The sequence below is a fragment of the Chelonoidis abingdonii genome, chromosome 6 (assembly GCF_003597395.2).
Source record: "Chelonoidis abingdonii isolate Lonesome George chromosome 6, CheloAbing_2.0, whole genome shotgun sequence".
Taxonomy (NCBI): Eukaryota; Metazoa; Chordata; order Testudines; family Testudinidae; genus Chelonoidis; species Chelonoidis abingdonii.
The window spans coordinates 43,528,224-43,555,601 of record NC_133774.1 but is presented as its reverse complement, the minus strand read 5'-3'; the positions used below and the strand labels follow the sequence as shown (position 1 = coordinate 43,555,601).

The 27,378-nt window shown below is 43.0% G+C and overlaps 1 protein-coding gene and 1 long non-coding RNA gene across 4 annotated transcripts in view; one reads left to right on the top strand and one right to left on the bottom strand.

The window, feature by feature from the left end:
• LOC116825245 (uncharacterized) overlaps positions 1-27,378 on the top strand; it is a 295,317-nt gene that overhangs the window by 130,607 nt on the left and 137,332 nt on the right. The gene's annotated exons all lie outside the window — the stretch shown is intronic.
• The window catches only part of ERBIN (erbb2 interacting protein), a 247,127-nt gene that overhangs the window by 108,540 nt on the left and 111,209 nt on the right, over positions 1-27,378 (bottom strand). For all 3 annotated transcript variants that reach the window (XM_075066986.1, XM_075066984.1, XM_075066985.1), the window contains 2 exons: positions 23,759-23,956; positions 22,321-22,438 (listed from right to left, as the gene is read on the bottom strand). In XM_075066986.1, the coding sequence (XP_074923087.1) occupies positions 22,321-22,438; positions 23,759-23,947 (307 nt within the window). In that variant the 5' untranslated portion in view covers positions 23,948-23,956. The remainder of the gene's footprint in view (positions 1-22,320; positions 22,439-23,758; positions 23,957-27,378) is intronic.

Sequence of the window (27,378 nt, the reverse complement as noted above, 5' to 3'; positions counted from 1 at the left end):
GGTCAGGTGTTTGGTTCCCTTTGTTAACCCTTTACAGGTAAAAGAAACATTAACCCTTAGCTATCTGTTTATGACAACTGTTATGCAGGGCCGGTGCAAGGATGTTTCGCGTCCTAGGCGAAACTTCCACCTTGTGCCCTCCCCTCTCCCTCACGCTCCCGCCCTGAGGAACACCCCTTCCCCCCCGCGGCAGCTCCCCATCTCCGCTTAGGTGCCGCAAGCCTGGGAGGTAGGAGAAGTGAAGCAACGACGGGCGTGCTCGGGGAGGAGGCGGGGCAGGGGTGAGCTGGGGTGGGGAGTTCCCCTGCATGCCCCTCCCTTACTTGCTGCAGGCTGCCCTCCCCGCGCTCCCCTGCCCCAGCTCCTTCCGCCTAAATGCTGGTGGCAACCGGGGCGGCCGAAGATCTGGCCGCCAAGGTCGCTGCCGAAGAAAATGGCGCCCCCCAAATCCTAGCGCCCTAGGCGACCGCCTAAGTCGCCTAAATGGTTGCACCGGCCCTGCTGTTATGTTGTGTCATGGCTCTCATGTAAGCTACAAAAATATTTTGGGTGTCCTTTATGTCAAACCCACAAGGCATGGTTCAGACCCTTCATATGGAGAACTGCCCCACAAAACTATGACATGTAGCAAACCTACTGATGCAGCAGAACAATTATAAAAGGTCCACAACAATCTTGTATGTAAAAGGACTGACTTTATCTGATTTAAATAATATGTTATGTGGCCTCACTCTGAAGTGGCATGTGCTGTACTATGGAGACTCAGCAGATGGTTATCTCTACTACCACAACATAGCGATTTTTGAGAGAGATCTTAATTATAACAAATGCTAATAAAATTCTGGTTACTAAAGAAAAAAACCATCTTCCTACCAGGTTACTAATAATATAGAAAAAACGGTTATCTACCTCTCGTAACTGTTGTTCTTCGAGACGTGTTGTTCACGTCCATAACACATTAGGTGTGCGCGCATTGTGTGCACGGACGTCAGAAACTTTTCCCATTAGTGGCTCCCGTCAGGTTGGCAGGGGAGCCCCTGCCAGAGTGGTGCCTCCATGCTGGTGCATATATACACCTGCTGACCCGACCCCCCTTCAGTTCCTTCTTGCCAGTGACTCCAACAGAGGGGAAGGAAGGTGGGAAGTGTAATGGATGTGAACAACACATCTCGAAGAACAGTTACGAGAGGTAGGTAACCGTTTTTTCTTCTTCGAGTGACTGTTCATGTCCATTACACAGTAAGTGACTCACAAGCTTACCGTAGGAGGAGCGTAGGAGTCATGGAACAATTGATTGGAGAACAGCCCTGTCGACCGCCGTGTCATCTCTGGCCGCTGCGCTAGACTGGAGGTCCTTTCATTCTCTTGGCGATTGCTGAGATCTCCTCAGTGCCGGCTTGGTGCCGGCGCCAGGGAGCAGTGCATTGACGGGGCCGGTGCCGCATGTTGGCTCAGATCCAGTGCTCTCAAGTCCCGTTGCATTAGAGGCAACTGGGAGTCCACAGAGGATGAGCTCGACTGGGATCAGTACTGGGAGTGGTGCCAGGGTGGTGACCTCAATCGGGGTACCATTGCCAGCTTGCCTCTGGACAGCACTCTTGGAGATGGTGACAGAGGCTTCTCTTTACCAGGGCGGAGGCTTGCCATCGACAGCTCAATGAGGTCCTTTACGGCCTCAAATGTGTCCGGCAAGGAGAGCTGTTCTAGGAGCTCCTCCAGCCCTTCCTCTACACTCAAAGCACTCAGCCCAGGGCTCGACGGGCTCTGCGGTGCTGGAGCCACCAGTGCTAACACATCTCCTCGGGCCGCACCACTCTTTTGAGTGCTTGGTCCTTTTGGAGGTGCCTCCTTCTTATGAGAAGAGCGCCCTCTGCAAGATCAAATGGTGTCGGGCCTCTCCTGCTGCCTCAGCGTCATATGCTTGCAGTGCCCTGCTGCAGCCGGATCATTAACTGATGCTGGGGCACTCTGTACCAAGGATACCGGTGCCAAAGCCGGATGGTCCGAGGCCGGTTGCAACGCTGCGTCCCTGAGTAGCTGCTTGAGGTGAAAGTCTCCTTCTTTCTTAGTTCTTGGATTGAAAGCCTTATACATCTTGCAATGCTCAGTCAGGTATGATTCCCCCAAGCAACGGAGATACAAGTCGTGGGGATCATTGTTTGGCATAGGCTTGCGTCACGTGGCACAAGCCTTAAACTCTTGGGCCTACAGCATGCCCCGCAGCCCAGGGCTGGTGCTAGAAACAACTTCCAAACACCTAAAACAAAGGAAGCTTAACTATCAATTATTAGGAAGTGCTATCTACTGAGAACTATTAACAACTGATAACTGATAACTACAGATAATTATGCTAAGGGATCACTCGCAAGCGAGAGATAAGGAGTTGTTCCAACGCCGCCACAGAGGGTAAGAAGGAACTGAAGGGGGGGTCGGGTCGGCAGGGGTATATATGCACTAGCATGGAGGCGGCACTCTGCCAGGGGCTCCTCTGCCGGCACAATGGGAGCCACTAAGGGAAAAAGTTTCCGATGTTCGTGCATGTGACGCGCGCACACCTAATGTGTAATGCACGTAAACAATCACTTGAAGAACTCCTGATTGCACATCAAGGACCTGATGCTGAGCACCCTCAACTCTGACTGAAATGAGAATTGTGAGCACTAAGCATGTTGCAAGATCAGACTCTAATGGCACAAACAAAACAAAAGATGTAAACTGTTTAAAAGATAACTTTAGACCAAAGATAAACCTGATCCTGAATTCCTTTACTGTGTGTAACTATTTTTTTCCCCGTGATGTGTGCAGTGCCCAGCACAAAAGGAGCTTGACCTTGATTGGGATCTATTGGATGTGTTGTGACAACTGGGCCTATAAATTTACTCAAATTGTGAGCTCAACTGTAAAAAGTAGGTAAAGGTATGTAAGATGTTACAATGAGCTAGAACAACAAATATTGATGAAAGAACAGGAGTACTTGTGGCATTGTGAAGATTGAGAAGATATCTTGCTGTATGTTCCAGTCTATGCATCCGATGAAGTGGCTGTAGCCCACGAAAGCTTATGCTCAAATAAATTTCTTAGCCTGTATCTGCAAAAAGAACAGGAATACTTGCGGCACCTTAAAGACTAACACGGCTGCTACTCTGAAACCAGATACTGATGAGTAAAGGTATGAAAAGGAGACAGAATAACCAAATTAGTCTAAACAAAAAGTCCAAGTTGACATGATTCGAGGACTGTGTTGAAATTATGCTTGTTAAAAACAGGAGATGTGGAACCAGAAGTTAAAGAATCAAAAATGGAATATTAGATAATAGGCCTAATTGGTGGACAAAATAATGAGGGGATGGGCTATTCCACCCACAGCTCCCTTTTGGGGTGAAAGTATGAGAGAACAAAGAAAGACCAACAAGAACAGATTGGAAAAACAGGTAGAGGCTGCTGGAGTGATGGAGCTTCACCATCGCGGCTGCTACACACACCATTTCTCAGGTCCCAAGACGTCCATCAACCTGATTCCTGAGTGATCTTCTAGCCAGAATGGGCCAGAAAGAGAGGGACCCACATGATATCACCACAACTACCTGTCCAGCTGAATCCCAAACCCTACCTGAGATGACAGATGGTAGTAAAGATGGTAATAACTGAGCCCTGTTCTACAGTATGATGTTAGGTCAACTTTAGCTCCATTAGGTCGATTTTATAAGCAATGCGGCTACACAACCAACCTTGTTCTGTCGACCTAAAGGACTCTTAAAATCGACTGCTGTACTCCTCCCCGGCCAGGGGAGTAGCACTAAAATAGACCTTCTTGGTTCAAACTTGGGGTAGTGCAGACCCAGTGTAGTGCAATTCGACGGTACTGGCCTCTGGGACCTATCCCAGAGTGCTCAACTGTGACTGCTCTGGACAGCACTTTCAACTCTGATGCACTAGCCAGGTAAACAGGAAAAGCCCTGGGAACTTTTGAATTTCATTTCCTGTTTGGTCAGGATGGCAAACTCAGCTGACCATACAGTCCCAGAATCGCAAACGAGCTCCAGCATAGAGCGAACGGGAGACACTGGATTGGACTGGTGTATGGGGAGAAGAATCTGTGGAGGCAGAACTCCGATCAAAAAGAAGAAATGCTAATATATATGCCAAAATTGCACAGGGCATGGTGGAGAGAGACTACACCAGGGACACACAACAGTGTCACGTGAAAATTAAGGAGTTCAGGCAAGCCTACCAAAAGACAAAGGAGACAAATGGTCACTCCTGGTTAGAGCCCCATACATGCCACTTCTATGATCAGCTGTATGGCATTCTCGGGGGGGGGGACCCTATCAGTACCCCACCACTGTTCGGGGGAGTCCCACACAACATGGAGGAGGATTTTATGGATGAGGAGGAGGAGGAGGAGAATTCGCAGCAGGCAAAAAGAGAATCCGTTCTCCCTAGCAGCCAGGACCTTTTCGTCACCCTGGAGCCAATACCCTCCCAAGGTGGGTTCCCAGACCCTGAAGGCGGAGAAGGCACCTCTGGTGAGTGCACATTTGTAACTACACTACAGGGGTTGTGTTTAATGTTTGATTTGCTGCTACTAATTGTGTTTAATGTTTGATTTGCCCTGAAGAATTGGGATGCATTAGCAGCCAGTACAGCTACTGGAAAAGTCTGTTAACGTGTCTGGGGATGGAGCGGGATTCCTCCAGGGACATCTTCATGAAGCTCTCTTGGAGGTACTCTGAAAACCTCTGCATAAGGTTTCTGGGGAGGGCTGTCTTTTTTCGTCCTCCACGGTAGGACACCTTACCATGAAAAGCCAGTAGCAAGTAGTCTGAAATCATTGCAGCACAAAGCATGTCAGCGAATAGTCCTGGGTTTTGGTTGCATTCATGCAACATTCAGTCTTTATCTTTCTGTGTCAGCTTCAGGAGAGTGATATCATTCATTGTCATCTGGTTGAAATAGGGGAATTTTTTTGCAAGAGAACAGTAAAAGGACCCTGTTCATGCTGGGCTGCTTGCACTTGGCTAAAAGGGATCATCCCGGAGAATAGCCACGTGGTGGGGGGAGGTGTGTGCTGCACCTCCAACCCAAAACTGCAGCTCCCTCCTTTTAAACGGCAAAACCAACCAGCATTGCTTGCTACAGGAAAGAAGGGTGCTGAAGTTTGAAACCATTCCCACGTTAAGAAGGTGGAAGAAGCCAACCCTGCATACCCTTTGGCTTACCATGACTGCCTGGAAATCGAATTCTGTTACCCAGCCGTGTGTGATGTGTTACCATACCAGTAGGCACTCAATATAAAGGGGCAAAATATGACCTTGTACCTAAAGCACATGTGCTGTCTGCTGTGAATTCCTTGATTCACTGTGAAAGAGTCTCCCTTTTGTCTCAGAAATGTATCTTCTTAAATTTTACACTCCCTTTTTATCCCCCTTACAGGTGCTGTCATAAACATAGCTAAGGGTTAATGTCTCTTTCACCTGTAAAGGGTTAACAAACAGTGACCTGCAACACCTGACCAGAGGACCAATCAGGAAACAAGATACTTTCAAATCTCGGTGGAGGGAAGCCTTTGTTTGTGGTTTTTGGGTTTTGCTTTGTTCTCTCTAGGTCCTGAAAGGGACTAGACATGCAACCAGGTTTCTTGCCAATCTCTCTGCTAAGTCTCTTATATATTCAGAATAGTGAGTATTAAGTAGAAAGGCGGTTATAGTCTTTTAAATTGTTTTTCTGTATTTGCAAATGTGTAGTTTGCTGGAAGTATTTTTAAATTGTATTTTGCTGGAGGGGGGAGGCTTTTCTCACTGTTGTCTATAAGCTGAAAGACCCTGTAATATTACATCTTGAAATTACAGAGATTTCTTACTTTTTCTTTCTTTTATTAAAAGTTTTGCTTTTTAAGACCTGTTTAATTTTTTCCCTAGTTGAGGCTCACGGGAATTGAGTCTGCACTTACCAGGGAAGTGGTGGGAGACAGGGAGAAAGAAGGGAGGGGAAAGGGGGAATCCCTTTGTTTAGATTCACGGAGCTTGAATCTGTATTGCCACTGGGTGAGGGGAAGCCTAGGAGAGGCACTAGTGAGGGAAATAGTTTACTTTCCTTGTATTAAGATCCAAGGGTTCTGGGTCTTGGGGGTCCCCAGGGAAGGCTTTGAGGAGACCAGAGTTTATCAGGCATTCAGAGTCCTGATTGGTGGCAGCGTATCAGATCTAAGCTGGTAATAAAACTTAGAGGAATTCATGCTAGTACCTCATTTTTTGGACTCTAAGGTTCAGATTGGGGAAAGATACTATGACAGGTGCAAACGTTTCTATGTTCCCCAGATCATCTCCGTCCCTGAGGTTATCACAGATTAGAAGGTGAAAAAAATGCACTCGGGATGATATGTTTTCCAAGCTCATGCAGTCTTCCCGCACTGATAGGGCACAGCTGAATGCATGGAGGCATTCAGTCACAGAAGCCGGGAAAGCATACAGTGAGCATGATCAGAACACACAGGAGGAGATGCTCAGGCTAATGGGGGAGCAAACAGACATGATCACGCGTATGGTGGAGCTGCAGGAAAGGTAACAAGAGTACAGACCGCCGCTGCATCCATTGTATAACCGCCTGTCCTCCTCCCCAAGTTCCACATCCTCCTCATTCAGACCCCCGAGAACGTGGGGGAGAAGACTCTGGGCACCCAGCCACACTACTCCAGAGGATGGCCCAAGCAACGGAAGGCTGTAATTCAAACAGTTCTGATTTGTAGTGTGGCTACAAAAACCAATGTGGCCTTGTTCTTCCCTTCTCCCCAACCCCACCTCGTCCGCAACCCCACCCGGGCTACTTTGTCAGTAATCTCACTTTTTTCTTAATCAATGAAGAATGCATGGATTTAAAAAAATAGGGACTTTATTTCCTTTGCCAGCTATAGTTGAAGAGGGGAGGAGGATTGGCTTAGAGGGAAGTAAATTCAACAAAGGAGGTGGTTTTGCATCAAGGAGAAACACACAACTGTCACACCATAGCCTGGCCAGTCATGAAACTGGTTTTTAAAGCCACTCTGATGCACAGTGCACCTAGATGTGCTCTTCTAATAGCCCTGGGGTCTGGCCACATAATCAACTGAGATCGAGGCCCTTTGCAGCACTCAAGTTCCTCAAAAGGGACAGACTTTGGCCATAAAAAGCCAGTCAGGAATTCTCCTGGTGCAGAAGGCCTTCTCACTGCTATAAAGAAGACTGATGCAACTCCTGGTGCCAGCCCCATCCTTCCACACCTGCATAGCAGTTGTATCAGCTGTAAGGAGGGAGCATGGCTTCTCCATCACACATATTCTCTGATGGCACAGGTTCCCTACTGGACAGAAGTTAGAGCAACTCTTCAGCTACTCTAATCCTCAGCAGGTCTAGAGCAGACTGGCTCTCAGAATCAGGGAGCCATAGCTGGCATCCCCTCCTTTCTTCCAAAGGGGAAAATCAGGTCCTATATCTTTTTGGGAATAAGTGATCCATTTTATTTGCAAATCACATACCAAATTTTGCAAAGACACAGTGCTGTTTCTTTCTAGTGTAAATTCTCAAGTCTTTCAATTTAGGGAAATAAAAGCTGTGCTTGGTACACTACTGGTATCCTGATCAGGAAACAGAACATACAAAGATGGATTTGAAAAACACTCAGCCAGACTGCATCCTTTGTTAAACTGGTGAAAATCCAGAGCCAATTGAAATTTCTCCAGATTTAATCCAGTGTAAATGAGAGCAGGATCTGACCCAAATCTTTAAACAAATATTGGCAGAACTAAGTTAAAAATATACATAGCTGAGATTGACAACTAAGTTATTAATGGTTCCATTAAGTCATATCTGATAGTTAACAGTCACAAAAATGTTAAGAAAAGCCACATATGGCCATACAAAAGTACAATAGATATAAAACCTATTATATTAATACTTTAGCCATATTGCCACTCTTCTGCATCAAACATGAACAGCATCAGCTGAACTGCATGTTTAATATTAGAGTACACTGCTTGCATTAAGGAAAATATCACAAAAGACTTGTTAAACTTTCATATGAAACTGGTGATGAACACCTATAAAACACAAATAAATTGCATAAATAGTAACATCTGCTAAGGAAGAGTAAAGTATCAACATAAATTTGCTCTCAAGAACAGCCAAGTAGATATCAAGTATCCAAATATAGAAATGTTAATCCACTGCACTTGATATATAAAACAGAAGGCTCTGCAGTAGCCTTATGTCTGATTATGCCTTTGGCAAGAGGCATTAAAAGCATCACTGTCACTAATCTTATCCCCTTGAGTGTTTTACACAATTTATTTGCTTAGTGAAGACTATGTTATTTCTTATCTGTGACAACAAGCCTCCTTTTTCCATCATAGTGTGGCTCTGTAAAGTAATCAAAGGGGAAAACATATTTAGAGATGATTGGAAAAGAAAAATGTTTGCTGTGCGTAAAATTTGCTGGCTACAGGGCTATAGTCTTGATTTTGTGTATATACACCACAGACCAGATCTTCAGCTGGTGTACATAAACTTTAATGGTGCTACAGTGAGATATGCCAGCCGAGGATCTGGTTTTACATTTAGTTACAAATAAAGAACAGAAGAACTCTTACAGGTAAATTCATATTAAAACAATAGCTAAGAACAATATGGAAAACAACTTATATAGTAGAAGTCTGACACTGAAGTTGATCAGCAGTTAATGCCTCCAGATATATACCATGTTACCTGTTAAAAGACGTCTACCAGTCTCATTCAGTACACCTCTACCCTGATATAACACCACCTGATACAACACGAATTCGGATATAACACAGTAAAGCAGCGCTCTGGGGGTGGGGGGGAGGGCTGCGCGCTCTGGAGGATCAAATCAAGTTCAATATAATATGCTTTCACCTATAATGCGGTAAGATTTTTTGGCTCCCAAGGACAATGTTATATCGAGGTAGAGGTGTACTTTTACATAGATAAAAGCTGTCATTCAAAGCATAAAACTTCATAAAAGTGGGAATAAGGGACTTAAGTAATGAAAAACAAACCTATTTTGCCTGCTATGTTGCAAGTACTACGGATTCTAAAGACTATTTCTAGAAGTGAATTAAATGACTTTGTTCTGTGTCTCAGTGGTTTTTAACCATCAGGAAGTAGAAAGCAATATTTATCAATCAACTGTACCAAAGCTCCAGGCCACACGCTTTCCTTCTGCTGTTTACCTCCCACATGCTAGAAGCATAGAGTTGCAGTTACTTCTGTCCTTTCTCTTTGCTATCTCTTCCTTCATCTCTTCTTCTAGCAAGAAAACAGAAACTGAAATGAAGGATACAAAGAAGGAAAAGTAGAAGAATAAACACAAACAGGCAGGGGAGAAAGAAAGAGAGATGAAAGAAGAGGGTCAAGAAGGGCAGTAAGCAAGATGATTCATTCTATCTCTGCTCTTCCTTCTCTTCCTAGTGGCCAGAGTTCCAAAAATTGTTGTTTTCAACTTTCTAGGTTGATCACTAGGTATTCAGAAAGTAACCCCTTATCTCCCCAGAGAACTGGCGATCCTCCTGGCTTTGAGAACTACTTGTTATTAAACTTCATTTTCTAATCACCAACTCCACAAATGGAAGCTGAGAGTTGAAAGTCAATTTTTTCCCTTCCTCATGTAACACCACCAGGAACAGAGATTCTGTTACACCTAAATAATTTCTATTGTCTTTAACGGCGTAGTTTTAGTGCATCTCAGGGTTTCAAATTTGTCTCTCTAACAGCTAGGGTTGGATTGAGGCAATCTGGGGCCCAAAGTAACCATGACACAAAGCCTCACCATGGCCTAGCACACCACTTGGAGTGGCAGTGGCTGGAGGCCGCCTCCTCTTCCAGAGAGAGGAGGACAATGGCATGGGACCCCTTTCTTCCTACCAGAAGCAGAAGCAAGGGCAATCTCTTCTGAATTTAGAATTCACTCTGAGGGAGGCAGAGTGTGTATGTGCTCTTCCAGACTGTATCTGCATGGGTGGGTGGGTGGAGGATAAGCCATGCTCAGTGGAAGAGCAGGTACAACTGAGTACTTTTGAAAATCCCATCCACCATGCTTAAGCGCCTTAATAATGCTCAGTTCACTTTGAGTAGAAATTGAACCTTCCTCCGCCCCCCCTACTTTTCTCCAGCCATGCATACAATCATCTGTTGGAGTGGTGCTGCCAAGGGCCCCCAGTGCAACAGATGTTGGAGTCAACACTCTATTGAGACGAATAGGGCTGTTCAATCCTTTCAGAGCTATTGTTCCAGACTTATTACAGACTTGAGATAGGTTCACTGCATCAGTTACACTCTGATCATGTTTTCATGTTTTACTTAACAATGAAAAGAGCTAGAGATTTACGGTTGGTTGGTTGTTTTCTGAAAAAGAAAACCAATGCTAATGTAAATCACATGACTCTATGAGCCACAGACCAACGCATGGATCCATAGTATTTATGCCTTTATCTAGCTCTGCTTTAGCCATAGAGCACAAAGTCTTTGGCACCTATAGTATGTCCCATCGGTTCATGTTCTGAGCTCTTGAGAGATGCTGCCAACTGATAAAGTTGCTTTACTGGTAAGAATCCCAGCAATTTAGGTCCTCAGTATTTGTATATATTTGGTCACAAAATATGCAGCTGTGTGTGTCTCAGGAAAAAAAACCCGTGCCTTGAAATCTGTGGAAATACTCTACTTGTATCAAGAAGAGCAACTCAGATAGCTACAGCTCTCATTTGTTATAGACTGAAATGTAGTACATAAATGTACCAGCCACAGGTACCTATCACTGGTAATCCAACAACTAGTAATATAATTAAAATACAGAGCCCATATTCTTTATCTTGCCAGAATCAAAAGGTAGGAATAGTAACTCCACCTTCAAGAAAAAATTCCAAAGTCTCAGCAGGCAGGCAAAAGTCAAAAGACAGAAGTCAAAAATCTCTTCAAAGAAACAAACACTAACTGGTACTGAATGCAGTGGGATTATAAATAAGATTAAGATTCTGTCATAGGTATTTTTAGTAAGAGTCAGGGACAGGTTGAGGGCAATAAACAAAAAATTCATGAAAGCCTACAACCCTTCCCTGACTTTTACTAAAAATATCCCAGAGGGGAGGGAGGGCAAACAGAGCACTGCTGGGGCTTGCAGCTGCTGCAGCCCCGCCACTGCTCCTGCGACAGGAGCTGACTACTGCTGCTCCAGGGCTGGCCACCAGCCAGCTATTCTGTCAGTCTCAGGGCTGACTGCTAGCCAGCTGTTCTGGTGGCCACTGCTCCAGCTGCCCCAGGGCTGGCAGCCCCTCCAATCCTGCCCCAGAAGTAGTCACAGAGGTCCTGGAAAGCCACAGAATTCATGACCTCTGTGACAGAATTGCATCCTTAATTACAAAATATGCCACTTATGTTTTTGTTGGGAGGGAGGGGGAAGGAGGGTTCATGTTCCACTTGCAATCATACTCAATCCTTCAAATAGCTGGATGTATCAATGGAAACACACAAGTACACAAGGGCAATGCTACTCTTGATTATTCTTCTGGAGATGAGCTTGACAGCATTCATACATAATTTTTCATTGTGATGATGAGCTTAAACCTCAAAAAAAATATTAAGCAAGAAATAATACATTTTGTTGCACCTAGAACATTAACAATTGGGTCTATTTACAACTTCTTTCATTTCCTGAGAGAATACTTATGTATATCTAGTCCTTACACAAAAAGTTTGAGATCTCTCTTTCCCAGAGCTCAGTTCTGCAAGATGCTAATTTCATACAAACTTGTCTTCTACTATGCCTGAAGGAATTCAATCAATACTCCTATAAAGGCCAACAATGTTCTCTACAATTGTACGTATTATAGAAATTCAGATCAGAGTGTGATGAAGGAACAAAACCTTGCTACAATATTACATCTTCTGCTATGCCAGTTATGTTGCTGTTCACAAAGCCCACAGCAGAGTCCAACACCCTCAGAACAAACAACAAAACCAATCTGCATAGCGTCTTTCTTAGTCAGCAAAACTAAAACTTGGTACATCCTATTGTGTACATGTCATAAAAGTGTAAGTAGAAGAAGAGACCTATAGGAACATCACTTAAGAGCCTGCTTTCCAATATGGAAATCTGATATTAGGAAGAGAGCTACACATGATAATGATGATACTTCTAAGACAGGGGTGGGCAAACTTTTTTGCCCGAGGGCCACATCAGGGTTGTGCAACTGTATGGAGGGCCGGTTAGGGAAGGCTATGCCTCCCCAACAGCCTGACTCCCGTCCCCTATCCGCCCCCTCCCACTTCCCACCCCCTGACTGCCCCCAGCAGAACCCCCATCCCCTATCCAACCCCCGCTGCTCCTTGTCCCCTGACCATCCACTGACCCTCCGCCCCCAACTGCTCTCCTGGGATCCCACCCCCTTATCCAACCCCCCCGCTTCCTGTCTCCTGACTGCCCTGCCAATCCCTATTCACATCCCCGCCCCCGTCAATCCCCCCCATCCACCCAGGACTACTACTCCCAACGCGCCCCATCCAACCTCCCCCTCCTCCCTGACTACCCCCACTCCTTGTCCCCTTACCAGCAGCAGGAGCTCGCAGACATGACACCCGGCCAGAGCCAGCTGCGCTCCCCACACTGCCCAATGGGAGTGGCGGGCCAGAGCATGGCCCGCTCAGCAGCGTAGCTGCAGGGGAGGAGGGACTGTGGGGGAGGGGCCGGGGAATTAGGTTCCCTGTCCGGGAGCTCAGGGACCAGGGCAGGACAGTCCCACAAGGCCATAGTTTGCCCACGTCTGTTCTAAGATCAGCAGCTCTGTGTTACCCTTCTCTCTACTGCCCCATCTCCTATGTCTCCCACCAGCATGACCTACTGACTTGTAAAAAGTTTTCAGCATGCATTACATTATCCACTACTATTACTGAAACACAAGTAATTAACATTCTTCAGAGAAAATGCTCTGCTCAGTACTCATGAAAAAGTTAGATGGTAGCTACAGATCTAATGCCATTTTCCATAGAAGAAAAAGTCAAGTCACTTCCACTTCATAAAACCGTGGTGCACTCTCTCTCTTTTGTGGAAATTCCCAATGTATATTAACTTATACAAATCATGGTCATGCAGACAAGTGCCCTTTTAACCAGAGACATGAGGACAGTCTCCATTTGCTCACTGGCTTCAGTTTCATCATTCACATTAAACGTTTACAGTAAGGACAGAATGAAAATATTACTACTGCACCTCAAAACCTTTAACAAACCTCATAAGCTTAAAATCTGCAGGATGAACCTGATAAAAAAGTTTAGAATACCTGACCTTGAAGAAAGGTTAAAGAAAACTGGGCACACTTAGTTTTGAGAAAAAGACTATGAGGGGTTTGAGTGGTAGAGGAGAAAAAGATCTGATAACAGTCTTCAAATAAGTCAAAGACTTTATAAAGTGATCAGTTGTTCTCCATGTTCACTGAAGGATAGGACAAGAAGTACTCAGCTTAATCTGCTGGAATAGAGATTTAGGTTAGATATTAGGAAAAGCTTTTTAATAGGGCTGTCGATCAACCACAGTTAACTCACGAGATTAACTCAAATAATTAAATTGCAATTAAAAAAGATAATTGTGATTAATCACAGCTTTAATTGCACTGTTAAACAATAGAATACCAATTGTAATTTATTAAATATTTTGGATGTTTTTCTACATTTTCCAACATATTAATTTCAGTTACAACACAGAATAGAAAGTATACAGGGATCACATTATTTTATTACAAATGAGTGCACTGTAAAAATGATAGAAGAAATAGTATTTTTGAATTCACACAAGTACTGTAGTGCATTCTCTATTATGAAAGTGTAACATACAAATGTAGATTTTTTTTGTTACATAACTGCACTCAAAAACAACACAATGTAAAACTTCAGAGCAGGGTCTGTAACCTTTCAGAAGTGGTGTGCCAAGTTCACTGTAATTTAAGGTTTCACGTGCCAGTAATACATTTTAATGTTTGTAGAAGGTCTCTCTCTGTCTATATTATATAAACAAACTATTGTTGTATTTAAAAGTAAATAATATTTTAAAAATATTTAAGAAACTTCATTTAAAATAAAAATTAAAATGCAGATCTTATCTACTTAGTGTGATCTTTGTCTGGGGTTCCAGCCACCAGCCCCGCTCAGCCCGTTGCCAGTCTGGGGTCCAGTGGCTGGCCCTGCTCAGCCCGCTGCTGGTCTGGGGTTCCATTCACTCGGCCAGCAGCAGGCTGAGCAGGGCCGGTGGGGAGCTGAGTGGCTCAGTCCACTGCCAGTCTGGGGTGCCAGCAGCACTCAGCCTGCTGCAGGTCTGGGTTCCGGCTGCCGGCCCCTTGCCAGTTGGGATCCCAGCTGCTGGCCCCGCTCAGCCTCCAGCTGGCCTCAGTGAGCAGTCCCTGGGGGTTCCCAGGCCAGCAGCGGGTGCTGAGTGGGGCCAGCAGCCGGGACCCCGCCTGGCAATGGGGCAGCAGCCGGAACCCCAGAGCAGCGGTGCGCTGAGCCGCTCAGCCCACTGTTGCATGCCATCAAAAATCGGCCCACGTGCCACCTTTGGCACACATGCCATAGGTTGCCGACCCCTGCTTTAGAGCCTACTTCTTTAGAGTCTAAATTCCTACTTCTTGTTCAGCCAATTGCTAAGAGAAAAAAAAAGTTTGTTTACATTTACGGGAGATAATGCTGCCTGCTTCTTATTTACAGTGTCACCTGAAAGTGAGAATAGATGTTCGCATGGCACTTTTGTAGCTGGCATTGCAAGGTATTTACGTGCCAGATATGCTAAACATTTGTATACTCCTTGATGCTTCGGCACCATTCCAGAGGACATACTTCCATGCTGATGACGCTCACTGAAAAAATAATGTATTAAATTTGTGACTGAGTTCCTTTGGGGAGAATTGTATGTCTCCTGCTCTGTTTTACCCTATATTTCTACCCTATATTTCATGTTATAGCAATCTTGGATGATGACTCAGCACATGTTGTTCGTTTTAAGAACTCTTTCACTGCAGATGTGACAAAACACAAAGAAGTTACCAATGTGAAATTTCTAAAGATACAGCACTGGACTCAGTTTAAGAATTTGAAGTGCCTTCCAAAAACAGAGGGACGAGGTGTGGAGCATGCTTTCAGAAGTCTAAAAAGACCAAAACTCTGATGCAGAAACTACAGAATCCGAATCACCAAAAAAGAAAATCAACCTTCTGCTGGTGGCATCTGACTCAGAGGATGAAAATGAACATGCGTTGGTCCGTACTGCTTTAGATTGTTATCGAGCAGAACTCATCATCAGCATGGACACATGTTGTCTGGAATAGTAGTTGAAGCATGAAGGGACATACAAATCTTTAGTGCATCTGGCATATAAATATCTTGCGACATTGGCTATAACAGTGCCATGCAAATGCCTCCTAACCCTGATTCCGAACTGATTCTATGGCATGATAATAGTATGAACTGCTGCTTCTAGCCTTAACAAGGTTTAGTCCAGAGGGTCATCAAGCCCCCTTTAAGCAGGACTCAGCTTCGATCCACATCTGATACCAAGATCTTGACATTACAAGTTATATTAAAAATGGCACAGAGTAGTTATTAATGGCTCCCAATCCTGCTGGAAAGGTATAACAAGTGGGGTTCCGCAGGGTTCTGTTTTCGGACCGGTTCTGTTCAATATCTTCATCAACGACTTAGATGTTAGCGTAGAAAGTACGCTTATTAAGTTTGCAGATGATACCAAACTGGGAAGGATTGCAACTGCATTGGAGGACAGGGTCAAAATTCAAAATGATCTGGACAATAGGGAAGAATGGTTGAGGTAACGGATGAAGCTACAATAAAGAAAAATCAGAAGTGCATTCCCGTGGAAGGAAGCAATCATTTCACACATACAGAATGGAAGAGACTGTCTAGGAAGGAGTTTGGCAGTAAGAGATCTAGGGTCATAGAGGACCACAATAAATATGAGTCAACAGTGGTTCACTGTTGCAAAAAAAGAAACGTGATTCTGGGATGCATTACGGTGTTTGTAAAAAGACAGAAGAATCGTTTTCACTCACTACGCGCTGTTAGGCCCAACTGGAGTATTGTGTACCAGTTTCTGGGCCCACCATTTCAAAGAAAGATTGTGGAAAATTGGAGAGGGTCCGAGAAGGAGCAACAAGAATGATTAAAGGTCTTGAGAACATACTTATGAAGAAGGCTTAAAGAATTGGATTTATTTAATTTAGAAAGAGAAGAATGAGGGGAATGAATAGCGATTTTGTACTATAAAAGGTGGCATAGGAAGAGGGAGAACTTGTACCTAGCTCAATGAAGAACAGAGCCAATTGCTTAAACGCAGCAAAGGAGAGATTTTAGATTTTGACATTAGAAAAAGTTCTAGTGTTCAGAGGGTAGTTAAACACTGGAATAAATTGCCTAGGGAGGTTGTGGAATCTCCATCTCTGGAGATATTTAAGAGCAGGTTAGATAAATGTCTATCGGGGATGGTCTAGACAGTATTTGGTCCTGCCATGAGGGCAGGGGACTGGACTCGATGACCTCTCGAGGTCCCTTCCAGTCCTAGAGTCTAGGAATCTATGTGCTTGCAACACTAACAGACTCAGGGTTCAAGATTCTCTAACTTCCTGAACTTTTCTGAACTTAGGTGCACATGAAGGATAGAATAGGGTTAATTGAACAAAAATGTTTGCTCTGCTAAGCACTGCACAAAACGTGGTTGTTCCAACAATTTCTACTTCCTTGTTTCCTCAGTACATTTCCTAGTGGTCCAGCTTCTCAAATTTTCAAAAATCTACCTTTGATGAAATGACAGATTTCTGCTCAGCAAATCCAGTCACAGGTATAGCATTACATGCCTGCAATAGTGTGCTGATACTTCAATTAATCACGTAAGGATACTATTAAACACCTGTCCAGTTCAATACTATTAAAAACCAAATTATGGTCACCTTCTCTTAGATCGCAAAAATTATCCACTAACAAGTATATTCTGAGTAGATGTTTAGCATGACAGATGTGAGCCAAATAAGCCAATCTTACCTAAGCCTATGCAACAAAAAGAAGTAGTTTTTGTAACAACTTTTAATTGTATTGCTTAAGAGAGAGCTCTGTTGCCAAGAAGTGACTTTTTACCAAGCTAAAATAGTAAAGTTCCTCTATGTTGCCAGCAAGGCCCAGAATATTTTTTTAAATGCTGAGTGAAAAGATGCATGACTGGAAGTATGGGTGAAGATTAAGAACAACAATAATAGCCATTGATCCTGCACAAAACATATAGAAGCCTAAGAAGGAATGTGACCAGTTGCATCTCTGGCATCCCAAATTTAAGATTCCATGTTTTTTGTATTATCAGGACACCTGTACTTGCAATTGGTGGTATACAGTATCATAGAACTGTCAATAAAACACTTTTCAGATGATCTAAAAGTCAGCTTGCTCACCCAACAACTCTGAGTGAATCATGTTACTGGGGTATGAGGCCTGTAATCCCAATTTGATCTGAAGATTTCCAGTGAGTTGTCATGGGGTGGAGCTACTCAGAAGTTGCAACCTTAAAGATCGAAGTAAACATGGAAGAAAGTGTGTCTGATGTCCTGAAGCTAGCTGAAGGAAGGAGGAGACCAAGACTTCACAGGCCACGCCAGCTGGTCTAGCCAAGAGTCCATGAAAACCCATCGGCTGAGATACCAACCAGATGACTATCTGATCCTTGAACTGCAGTCCTAGCCCTTAAGCTAAGACCATGCAAGCTGAAGAGACTTCTTTTTAAGTAACACTTTTTTTTCTTTAGTGGAGACATCCACAATATTATTTATTTTCCCTCTGCACTTTTTAAAGTGTGAATGTGTGTGTGAATATCAAAGAAATGGCATATGTATATTTAGATTTTAAGTAAATCCTACTTCAAAGCACTGTGTGTTATCCTGGACCATAAGACTGTTGCAGACACTGTTGTATGCAATAGCCGTGCTGGACCCAGGATATTAGAGAGACAAGTTAGTCCACTGAAAGATATTACCTGGTAGTGCAGACATGGCCTCAGTGACTGGACAGAAAAACAACAGTATATATATATATAAACTTATATATATATAAATTTATATATAGTTTATATATATATAAACTAAATCTTTCATTGGATCTCCTCACCATTGCTTGCATAGCACAAATTTCCCTTGTTAGAAAAACCTGTTTGTTTGTTTTCATTGATTATGCCTTAAAAACGTGGGTTTCATTTCTGGAGAAAAGGAGTTAATATATATTTTTAAAATTTGTAAGATACTTTTTAAAGTTCATTAAGTTCACAAAATCTCAGTCTCCATTGGATTCACCCATTTGAACTTACCCTGAGTTGGCAAAACCAGTAAGACTGCCTCCCAGAATGTATATGATGTTAATGATCCATCAAACACTATCCTGTTGATGGTTTACTGGAGGACACCAAGATTCCCCTCATACTACCACCACCGCCTGGATTTTACAAAGCTTTTTAGGCACTATTTGAAAGTTCTGAAATTTTTTTCCTTACCAATTTGTCTTGTCTTAATTGTACATATATACTGGTTTCTCCTATCAGGATTGTTGATGAATGTTGGACTGCTGTCTTATTTTAGAAAAAAGGTACATTTTAGGGGTTTGGGGTTTATGCTTGCTTAAATATAAAATATAAATATAAAAGTAAAAGTAAACCAAATTTTGGGCCTCCCAGCCTTAGGGTAGATTTAAAATCAAATTTTACATCAATCCCTAATTTAAATTATTTAAATTTAGACAATAGGAAACCTTGATTTAAATCACTGAATGTAATCATATTTTCTGATTGTATAAGATTCATTCTCATTGGTTGGTATAACGATTGAAACATGTTTAATATTTACAACAAAATTTAGCCAACTGCCAGGAATAAGCTTGGAGGATACAAGAGGGAGAAAACAGAACTTCCCCCATTGTAGTAACTGCAGCTAGGGAAATCTACCCCTTTTTTTACATAGCAAATTGAAAAGCCTGGGACAGCTTCAAATTTATCCCACACTCTGGAGGGAACTTATCTCACCAGCCAGAATGAAAGAGGAGAGACAAAATCCTTTTCTGGCTTTTACCAAGCTTCCCAGAAAAAGTCTATCCAAGGATAAAATGTTGCATGTAAAATTTCAGGAAGATTGGTGGGGATTTTTTGGTTGGGGATAGAAGAGTGCAACTTGTGGTGAGTGACTGAAAATTAGGTTTTATGATAGGAGGCTAACTTCAGTCTTAACTATGAAGTAGCTACTACTGAGCCCATAACATTTAAAATACAAAAATTATTTCACAGTCTGAGATACCAAATTATACAGCTACTACCTCTAGGGTGTCCAGACAGCAAATGTGAAAAATCAGGAAATGAGGTGAGGGGTAATAGGAGCCTATATGAGAAAGAGACCCCAAAATCAGGACTGTCCCTATAAAATCAGGACATCTGGTCATCCTAACTGCCTCCTTAAAATACTTTATGCCTCAGTAACAAATGTTCTTTGAGCAAATCTTTGTATGCTTAGTTCAAGGTTGCATTATTTTGGATGGATAACTGTCTACAGCTGGTAACTGATCAGTCGCCCTTTGTCTGTGAGCTGAGTAATTTTTTAGCCCTAGTACTAAAACAAAGAAAACCTTTTGATTAATTTAAATATCATTTAATAACTGCTATACTGGAAACAGTTATTCCTTTCAGCAGTTCAAGCTAGATAGAAAAACACTCCTTTTAACTTATCATTCTTGTCATAGTGGAAGTATTTAAGGATGGTCTTATTTAGTGAACACTATTAATTCACTTGTGCCAGGAACAGAGTAATAACAATCAAGTTACTATATTTCAATAAAAATGCTGTGTTCATTAGAAAATTAATAATAAAATAGCTCAAATATAAAGCTGGTCACAAAGAGCAATGAGGAGAAAACCAATATTTCCACAACAAGATTTTAAAAAAAAAAAAAAAAAGGAACCCTCTGTGGAGTTAGAGTTGGATGAATGGACATGTTGTCCAAATAAAGTAATAAATTTGATACAACTAGATTATGGAATTGTGCAGAAATAACCAGCTTAGAGAAACACAAAAAACTCTTTAATATGACTAATCTGACACGTGGATCTCTCCTTTCTTTAGAACTCTGGACATTATTAGAGACATTCAGGAAAGAGATATGAACAAAACACACGCCTACAATTTCCCTAGCCGGCTTCAGATGCACAGATTCAATTTTATCCTCCTATTTGGCTATGTTTGCATATTGTAATAAACATTCTATATCCTGTAGTTTTACCACTTTGAATGCCAAGATTCAGATTAAATGATGATTTTATTCATTCTCTGGAAAGGCAACAACTTCGCTCGGGCTTTGAATGTTTTTGTTAATAGTTTTCAAACAAAATCATTAATCTAAGCTGAGAAAACTTCACTGTGATTGTGGTAAATCCAACTTCCTGTTGTAATTATTTTTTTACATTGCTATGCAATGTACAAGAATGTTAATTAAGGCAAAGCATGTTAATCTGCAATAGGTCTCCCATCATTAAAGTGAATTAATGAGGTGATACTGTACTGTATTCCGCAGCAATTTAGTTTCTGATCAGGCACACCACTTTTCCCTATAAACAAGAAAAACAAGTCTGCTAACAATATGCAGGGTCAGATCAACTCTCCTGTGGGCCTGGGGCTATTAGATTTTGTGGGGTCCCCATATACAAGTCTTTTTCCTAATTTAAAACAAAGTGATCACAATTATGGCATTGAGGCTATTAACGCTATATCAGACTTGCTTTTTAATTAACATAAAGCCGTTCTGTGGTTACATTTCAGTCTTAAAACATGTAGAATTTAGTTAATTAAAAATAGCCTACTTCTTACCTTGGAACAGCTGTTATATTAGTTTCTTTCTGGGAGAGAATTTGGGTGCAGGCTGGGGCAGACTGTCGAGGTGCAGGAGAGGGTGAGAGGTGCGGGGTCTGAGAGGGAGTTTAGTGCAAGATGGGATTCTGACCTGGGGCATGGGGTTGGGGTGCATGAAGGGGTGCGGGGTCTGGGAGGGATTTTAGGTGCAGGAGGGGATTCTGAGCTGGGGCAAGGGAGTGGGGTGCAGGAGGGAGTGCGAGGGGCAGGCTCCAGCCGGGAGGCGGCTCCCAGCCGACGACACAGTGGGGCTTAGGCAGGTTGCCTGTCTGCCATAGTCCTACACTGCTCCCAGAAGCAGCCAGCTGCTGGAACATCTCTGCACACCCCTTGGGGGGAGGGGACAGCGTGTCTTCATGTGCTGCCAGTGCCTACAAGTGTCGCCCTTGAAGCTCCCATTGGCCGAGGGCAGTGCGCGGAGCTGCCTTCTGGGCCCATGGCCACAGAGACATGCCAGCAGTCGACCGCTTCCGGGAGCAGTGTGGGGCCATGGCACGCAGGCATCCTGCCTGAGTTCTGCTGCACCAGGGCCTCCCTTAGCCCAGGGCTGTAGCCTCTAAAGCCCCTGTGTTAATCCAGATCTCACAATATGAAATGTTTGAATTTACTCCTCTTCGTACAAAACTACCGATCTGGCAAAAAAAACAACTAACCAACCAACAAAAACCAAACAATCCACCACCCTTAAAATAAATATTTTAAAAACTACAAAATCCAATCAAGAACATTCAGATTTCTGACTTTCCTTTTAGATTAAGAATTGGCTGTGTGCAGCATTTAATTTTGTTAGTATTAAGCAAAATAAACTATTTATATTTGGATTCAGCAAATGGAATCCACTGCTGAAACTATATACAGTAAACCAGTAATGATAATTATTACAAGCTCCTGGTTATTCTGTGCCTGTTATCAGTCACAAGATTTATCTCTCAGTATTTCAGACTTCAAGCTGCTACTCACAGCCTCGATTCTATAAACAATTATGCACATGCTTTGCGCTTTGGCCACTTAAAATAAATGAGCCAACTTGTGGTAGTGCAGTTCAGCGTGTGTATGTTTAAGTTTGCAGGATTGGTGTACTTCATTCCTCTATCAATTTTTTTTTTTTGTACTGAACCACAAAGTTCAAACTAAACAGTTTATTTTATTTTGTATACCTCTGAAAATAATAAATGTCACACAGACATGTTACAATCAACGTTCTTCCATACAGCAAGTTTGACAGTCACTTAGGTTGTGATTTATATTTAATATTAAGACAAGTGTTTTCTGAAAGTAATAGTTGCCTCTGTGATTCTGTATATTCATGCCGTTTTGCCCTTTCACTTCTCTAAATCGTAATAACAAGTAAAATAACTTACCATTCTTGCTGACATCCAGTTCCCTGAGATTAATGAGATTTGCAATGGATGCTGGCAATGTTGTTAGATCATTGTCTGGCAAACTCAGCTTGTGCAGGGATTGACAGTTAAAAAGTTGCTATTGAAACAAAGAAAAAAGTGACTAAGCATCTTTCATTTTTCTTTATATATCTTTTGTTTTTAATCCTTTTTAACTTCTGACCTTCTCACTAGAAAAACAGGATATTTGTGAAACAATTTTTGTTGTAAATTTAATGAATTAGTGAATGACAAAATGTGCATCAGTGAAAAGCTGTAATTGTCCAGAGCCAGCAAAGTGTGGCAAACACCTATCTTAGATGCTCTCTACAAATGTCTTCCAGTGCTTCAGAAATCATTAGCTAGAGCAAATATGTAGTAATGAGGAATACTAAGATTACTTTTCAGAGTCAAAATGCCTGACAATTCTCAAACTTATAGATAAAAAAAAATATTGTATTGGAGTAAGAGACTAGAGCCAGAGCCCCACTTTGCTAGGCACTGTGCAAAACATATAATGAAAAGATGGCCCCTACCCCAAAGTGCTTACAATCAACCTATAAGACAAGAGAAAACTGGTGAATACAAAGAGATGAAGTTGAAGGGGAAAGCACAAGGAAACAATGGAATGATGCTGACCAGCATGTTAAGCAGTGGTCACGGCACTCTCTGCCTAAACACTGTCGAGGTTTTTGTACATATCACAGCAAAGTAGAGTTTTAAGGAAGGATTTGAAGGACTACAAAGTGATTTCATAGGTATTTATGGAGTTCTTCCCACATGGGAGAAAGCCTGACAATACCTGTTGGAAAACTTTACAAATGGGCAGTGAAGACAATCTGAGGATCAGAGGCAAGGGTCAATGTTTCAATAGCAAATAGGAGATGACAGGTAGGCCAGAGATAATCCATTGTCCATGGACAATAATTCCTCCAAAGATTAATATTGTCATCTGTCATCAAATAGTGCATAACATTGGTGCTGAAGATTTGGTTCCTGACTATCTTGAGTAAGTCACCACTCATTACGTTCTCTTTTGCAATATTTTCCCCTCACTTATGTTTAAAAAGAATTCTGAGGAAGCACTGGCTGAACAGTGAGAATGTGTTTGGACTAGATAAGATTTACTTTAACCTTTTAGTGACTGGCACAACAACTGCCATGAGTATGAATGAGAAGTCACTGGATTGCATTGCTCACATAATAAACCATTATTTCAACCACAAGTCATGGAACAAGTCCCAAAGTCTTCAGTTATTAAGAAGTTTAAACTGGTGAGTTGAAAATGGCAGTTGGTCACCTACGAGGGCCCTCAATGACAACAGACTTTTAGAATTATTACTCTACTGCTGTATAGTATAGATGTAGTAAAGAAACAGGGTTAATACACCTCACAAAAAACCAAACCTGAACATCATACCTTCGGAAGCTCCTCAATCTGATTTGCATCTAAATAGAGTTCTTCCAAGGTCTTTTCAAAGGTAAATATCTCTTTTGGCACTTGTTCCAGGCTGCAGTGAGAATAATCAAGTGCAGTGACAGTTTCTTCTTCTCCACGCAGACAGCGGCATGGCACCAACCGCACAAACAAGTTCCGCTTTGTTGTCATTTTCAGGCACTGTAAACAAAAATTAGGTTACTGAAATATCTTTTGACTTCAAGAAACTAATATTTTTTTTTACCTCAACAGCTTATTAGACACAAAGTTTAGAATTTTTACATTTTTTTGATAATTTTTATTAGGAAAACCATTCTAACTATAAGGATGGTTAAGTATTGGATTGGGCTTCCAAAGGAGGTTGTGGAATCTCCATCACTGGACATTTTAAAGAATAAGTTAGACCAGTGGTCCCCCACCTTTTTGTCATCGAGAGGAGTCCCCACTGAAATTCGGGAGCGACGCCTCTCAATGACATCACTTGTCGATGGCAAGCGGCGTTATCAAGAGGAGTCCCCGCCAAAGTGCCGCTGCGGCATTTTGGCGGGTGCTGTCCCAGGGGCCAGGACGCAGGTGCATTAAGATGGGTTAGACAAACACCTGCTGGGGATGACAAGATGACCTTGAGGTCCCTTCCAGCCATGCATTTCTAGGATTCTACACCCTCATTCAAAAAGTAGGACATAGATAATGAATCAGTATGGTTTCTGTATATTGATCCAACTACAAACATGACTGACACTGAAAATTGCACTATAAAGAAACACTTAAAAAGGTGCTCAGACACAGGAATTCTATTCATTTTCTGCAATTCCACCCGCGGCCTGGAAAATTTCATAAAATACATATTTTACCAAAAAAGCCATTAAACATTTGTTTTACTTCTGAAAAGTAAATGAATAGCCAATAGGAAAAAGATTTGGATGGAAAACAATGAACTCCACCTTTTTTTTTTTGGTGGTGCAAAAGGTAACTGCAATTTATGATCCGCCTTTGAATTCATGCAGTTACAAATTTGATCATGTGAACATCTAGTCTGCTACATATTCCAAATTATACTTCGCTCATCTGCAACCCATTTTGTGGCGATGCCTTACCTTCCAAATTTTATTTAACCTTATGTATGAGTGTTAGTATTATTATAGTGCCTGAATTTCCATTTATCATGAAAGGGTGGAAAAGGAGCCTTTTGTAGACAGCAGGCTGTCAGAGTTCCTCACTGAATAATTAATTTTACACAAAAGTCCAGCAGTTTAAAATAAGGCTTTGTACAGTCGTCTTTTTTGTTATTTAAATTAAGACAAATCTCTTTGCCTAGTTAGTACACAGGGATTAGAATAAAGTAAAGTAAAAATCCATTTATTCATGTCTGAATATTGGTGACATAGTAGAATTTTAATGTGCCTTCCTGATCTATTGTTAACTTCAAGCACACAGCAATCTATCCAATTTCCATGCTGGTCACCCTGTTCTACAACGACCACCACCATTCCTTCCCTAACTTTCTTGAAGTTATTTTCATCTATATGCCTCATGTGACTAAAGTACACAAATTTGCACCTGCTGATTTCTAATATTATAAATAAATAATATTGCCCATTAATATTTTTTATTTGGGGGGGGGGGAAGGGGGGCAGGAAGAGGGAAGGTTTCGAACCAGGAAATACGCAAGAACATTTGCTGCAACCACATCTCAAAAGCTTAAATTTTCATCTTGTGAGCAGCATTTATTTTCCACAATTCACATCCATATGAAATGCCGTGGTTTTTCTAAACTTTCATAAGCAACTCATTCCTAGTCTTCTAATTTCTTTAGAACAGCCTTGTTGGTCGGATACCCCATCTACTACCTGCTTCAGCAAAAGACGGTTACTCACCTTTGTAACTGTTGTTCTTCGAGATGTGTTGCTCATATCCATTCCAGTTAGGTGTGTGCGCGCCGCGTGCAGCAACACTCGGTGGGCCGGCAGGTCGCCCCCTGGAGTGGCGCCGGTATGGTGCCTAATATATACCCCTGCCGGCCCACCCGCTCCTCAGTTCCTTCTTGCCAGCTACTCCGACAGTGGGGAAGGAGGGCGGGTGTGGAATGGATAGAGCACACATCTCGAAGAACAACAGTTACAAAAGGTGAAGTAACCGTCTTTTTTCTGTCGGAGTGCTTGCCTCAATATCCATTCCAGTTACGTTGATCCCAACCTTACCTGGCGGGGGTCGGAGAGAGACATTGCGTAACGCAAGAACCGCTGAGGCCAAGGCAACATCGTCTCTAGAATTGCTGGATTCAGATGCTAATGTTGCAAGGTTGTGGACAGAAGACCAGGTGCCGCCCGGACAGATTCTGCACAGAACATGCGCCAAAAAAGCAGCAGACGAGGCCGACTCGCGTCAGAGTGGGCGTGAGATGTGCTGGTTGGCTGATACCCAAAGTCATGCAAGCTCGGATACCATGACTGACCCAAGACCAGATGCAGCTGAGAGGAATTGCACCTGCCTCTCATAACGTTCCGCCAGCTGCTACAAGAGCTGCGGTGAATGAATGGCAAAGGGCTTGTCCGCTCGAGTGTAGAAACGCAAGAGCCCTCGACAATCTAAGTATGGAGTCGTCGTTCTCGTGACTCGACCGTGGGCTTTGAAAGAAACACTGGCAGAAAATGTCCTGTTTCACGTGAAAGGCGAGTACGCTTTGGGGAGAATTGCCGGTGAAGGTCGCAGCTTACCCTGTCCTTAATGGAAATGGTATACTGGAGGATACACAGTCACGCGCGAGAGTTTCCGAGGACACGCCTAGCCAGGTAATGCGACTGAGGAAAGCCGTCTTCCAGACAGGTACAGCAGCGAACCATGTTACCAAAGGTCGAAAGGGGGGCCTATGGAGCTATTTAGAACAAGTTAGGTCCCAGTAGGGTGGGGCTTGACCTGAGGTATAACCGTTCCAAACCTTAGTTGAACACTGGAGACATCGGTGAGAGAAAAATGTATTGCCGCTTCCCCCGGATGGAGGTAGATATGCAGCGAGTATGACTCGCAGCGTAGAGATAGCCACCCCTGCTCCTTGAGAGACCAAAAAATCCAGGATGGTGGGATTGAATACAGAGCATGGTGAGTGACATGCTGGGCACACCAGAGCAGAAGCGCTCCATTTCGTGAGGTATGTCTCCGCGTGAAGGCTTTCCTGCTAACCAGCACATGTGGTTGCAACGCAATTGAACAGCTCAGCTCCCACTGGGTTTAACAGCTAGGAACCAGTGCTGTCAGGTGGAGGGACTGCAGGTCCGGGTGGAAGCCTGCCGAAGTCCTGCGTGGATCAAGTCCGGCCACAGTGGCGAGATCGGTCCGAGCCGGACAGTCGAGGCAGCTCTGGGTACCAGTGCTGTCTCGGCCAAGCGGCGCATCAGTACGAGGCGGCTTTGTCCCTGCGACTTAGCAATTACCTCGTGTGCTGAGGGGAAACGGTGGGAAGGCATAGCAAAGGCGACCTGACCGGGATCATGAAGGATCGCACAGGGAGCCGGAGAGGAACCTTGTAGGAGACAGAAATATCTGCATTTCCTGTATACTTGGACGAAACAGGTCGAACTGGGGAAAGCCCCATCCCGGAAGAA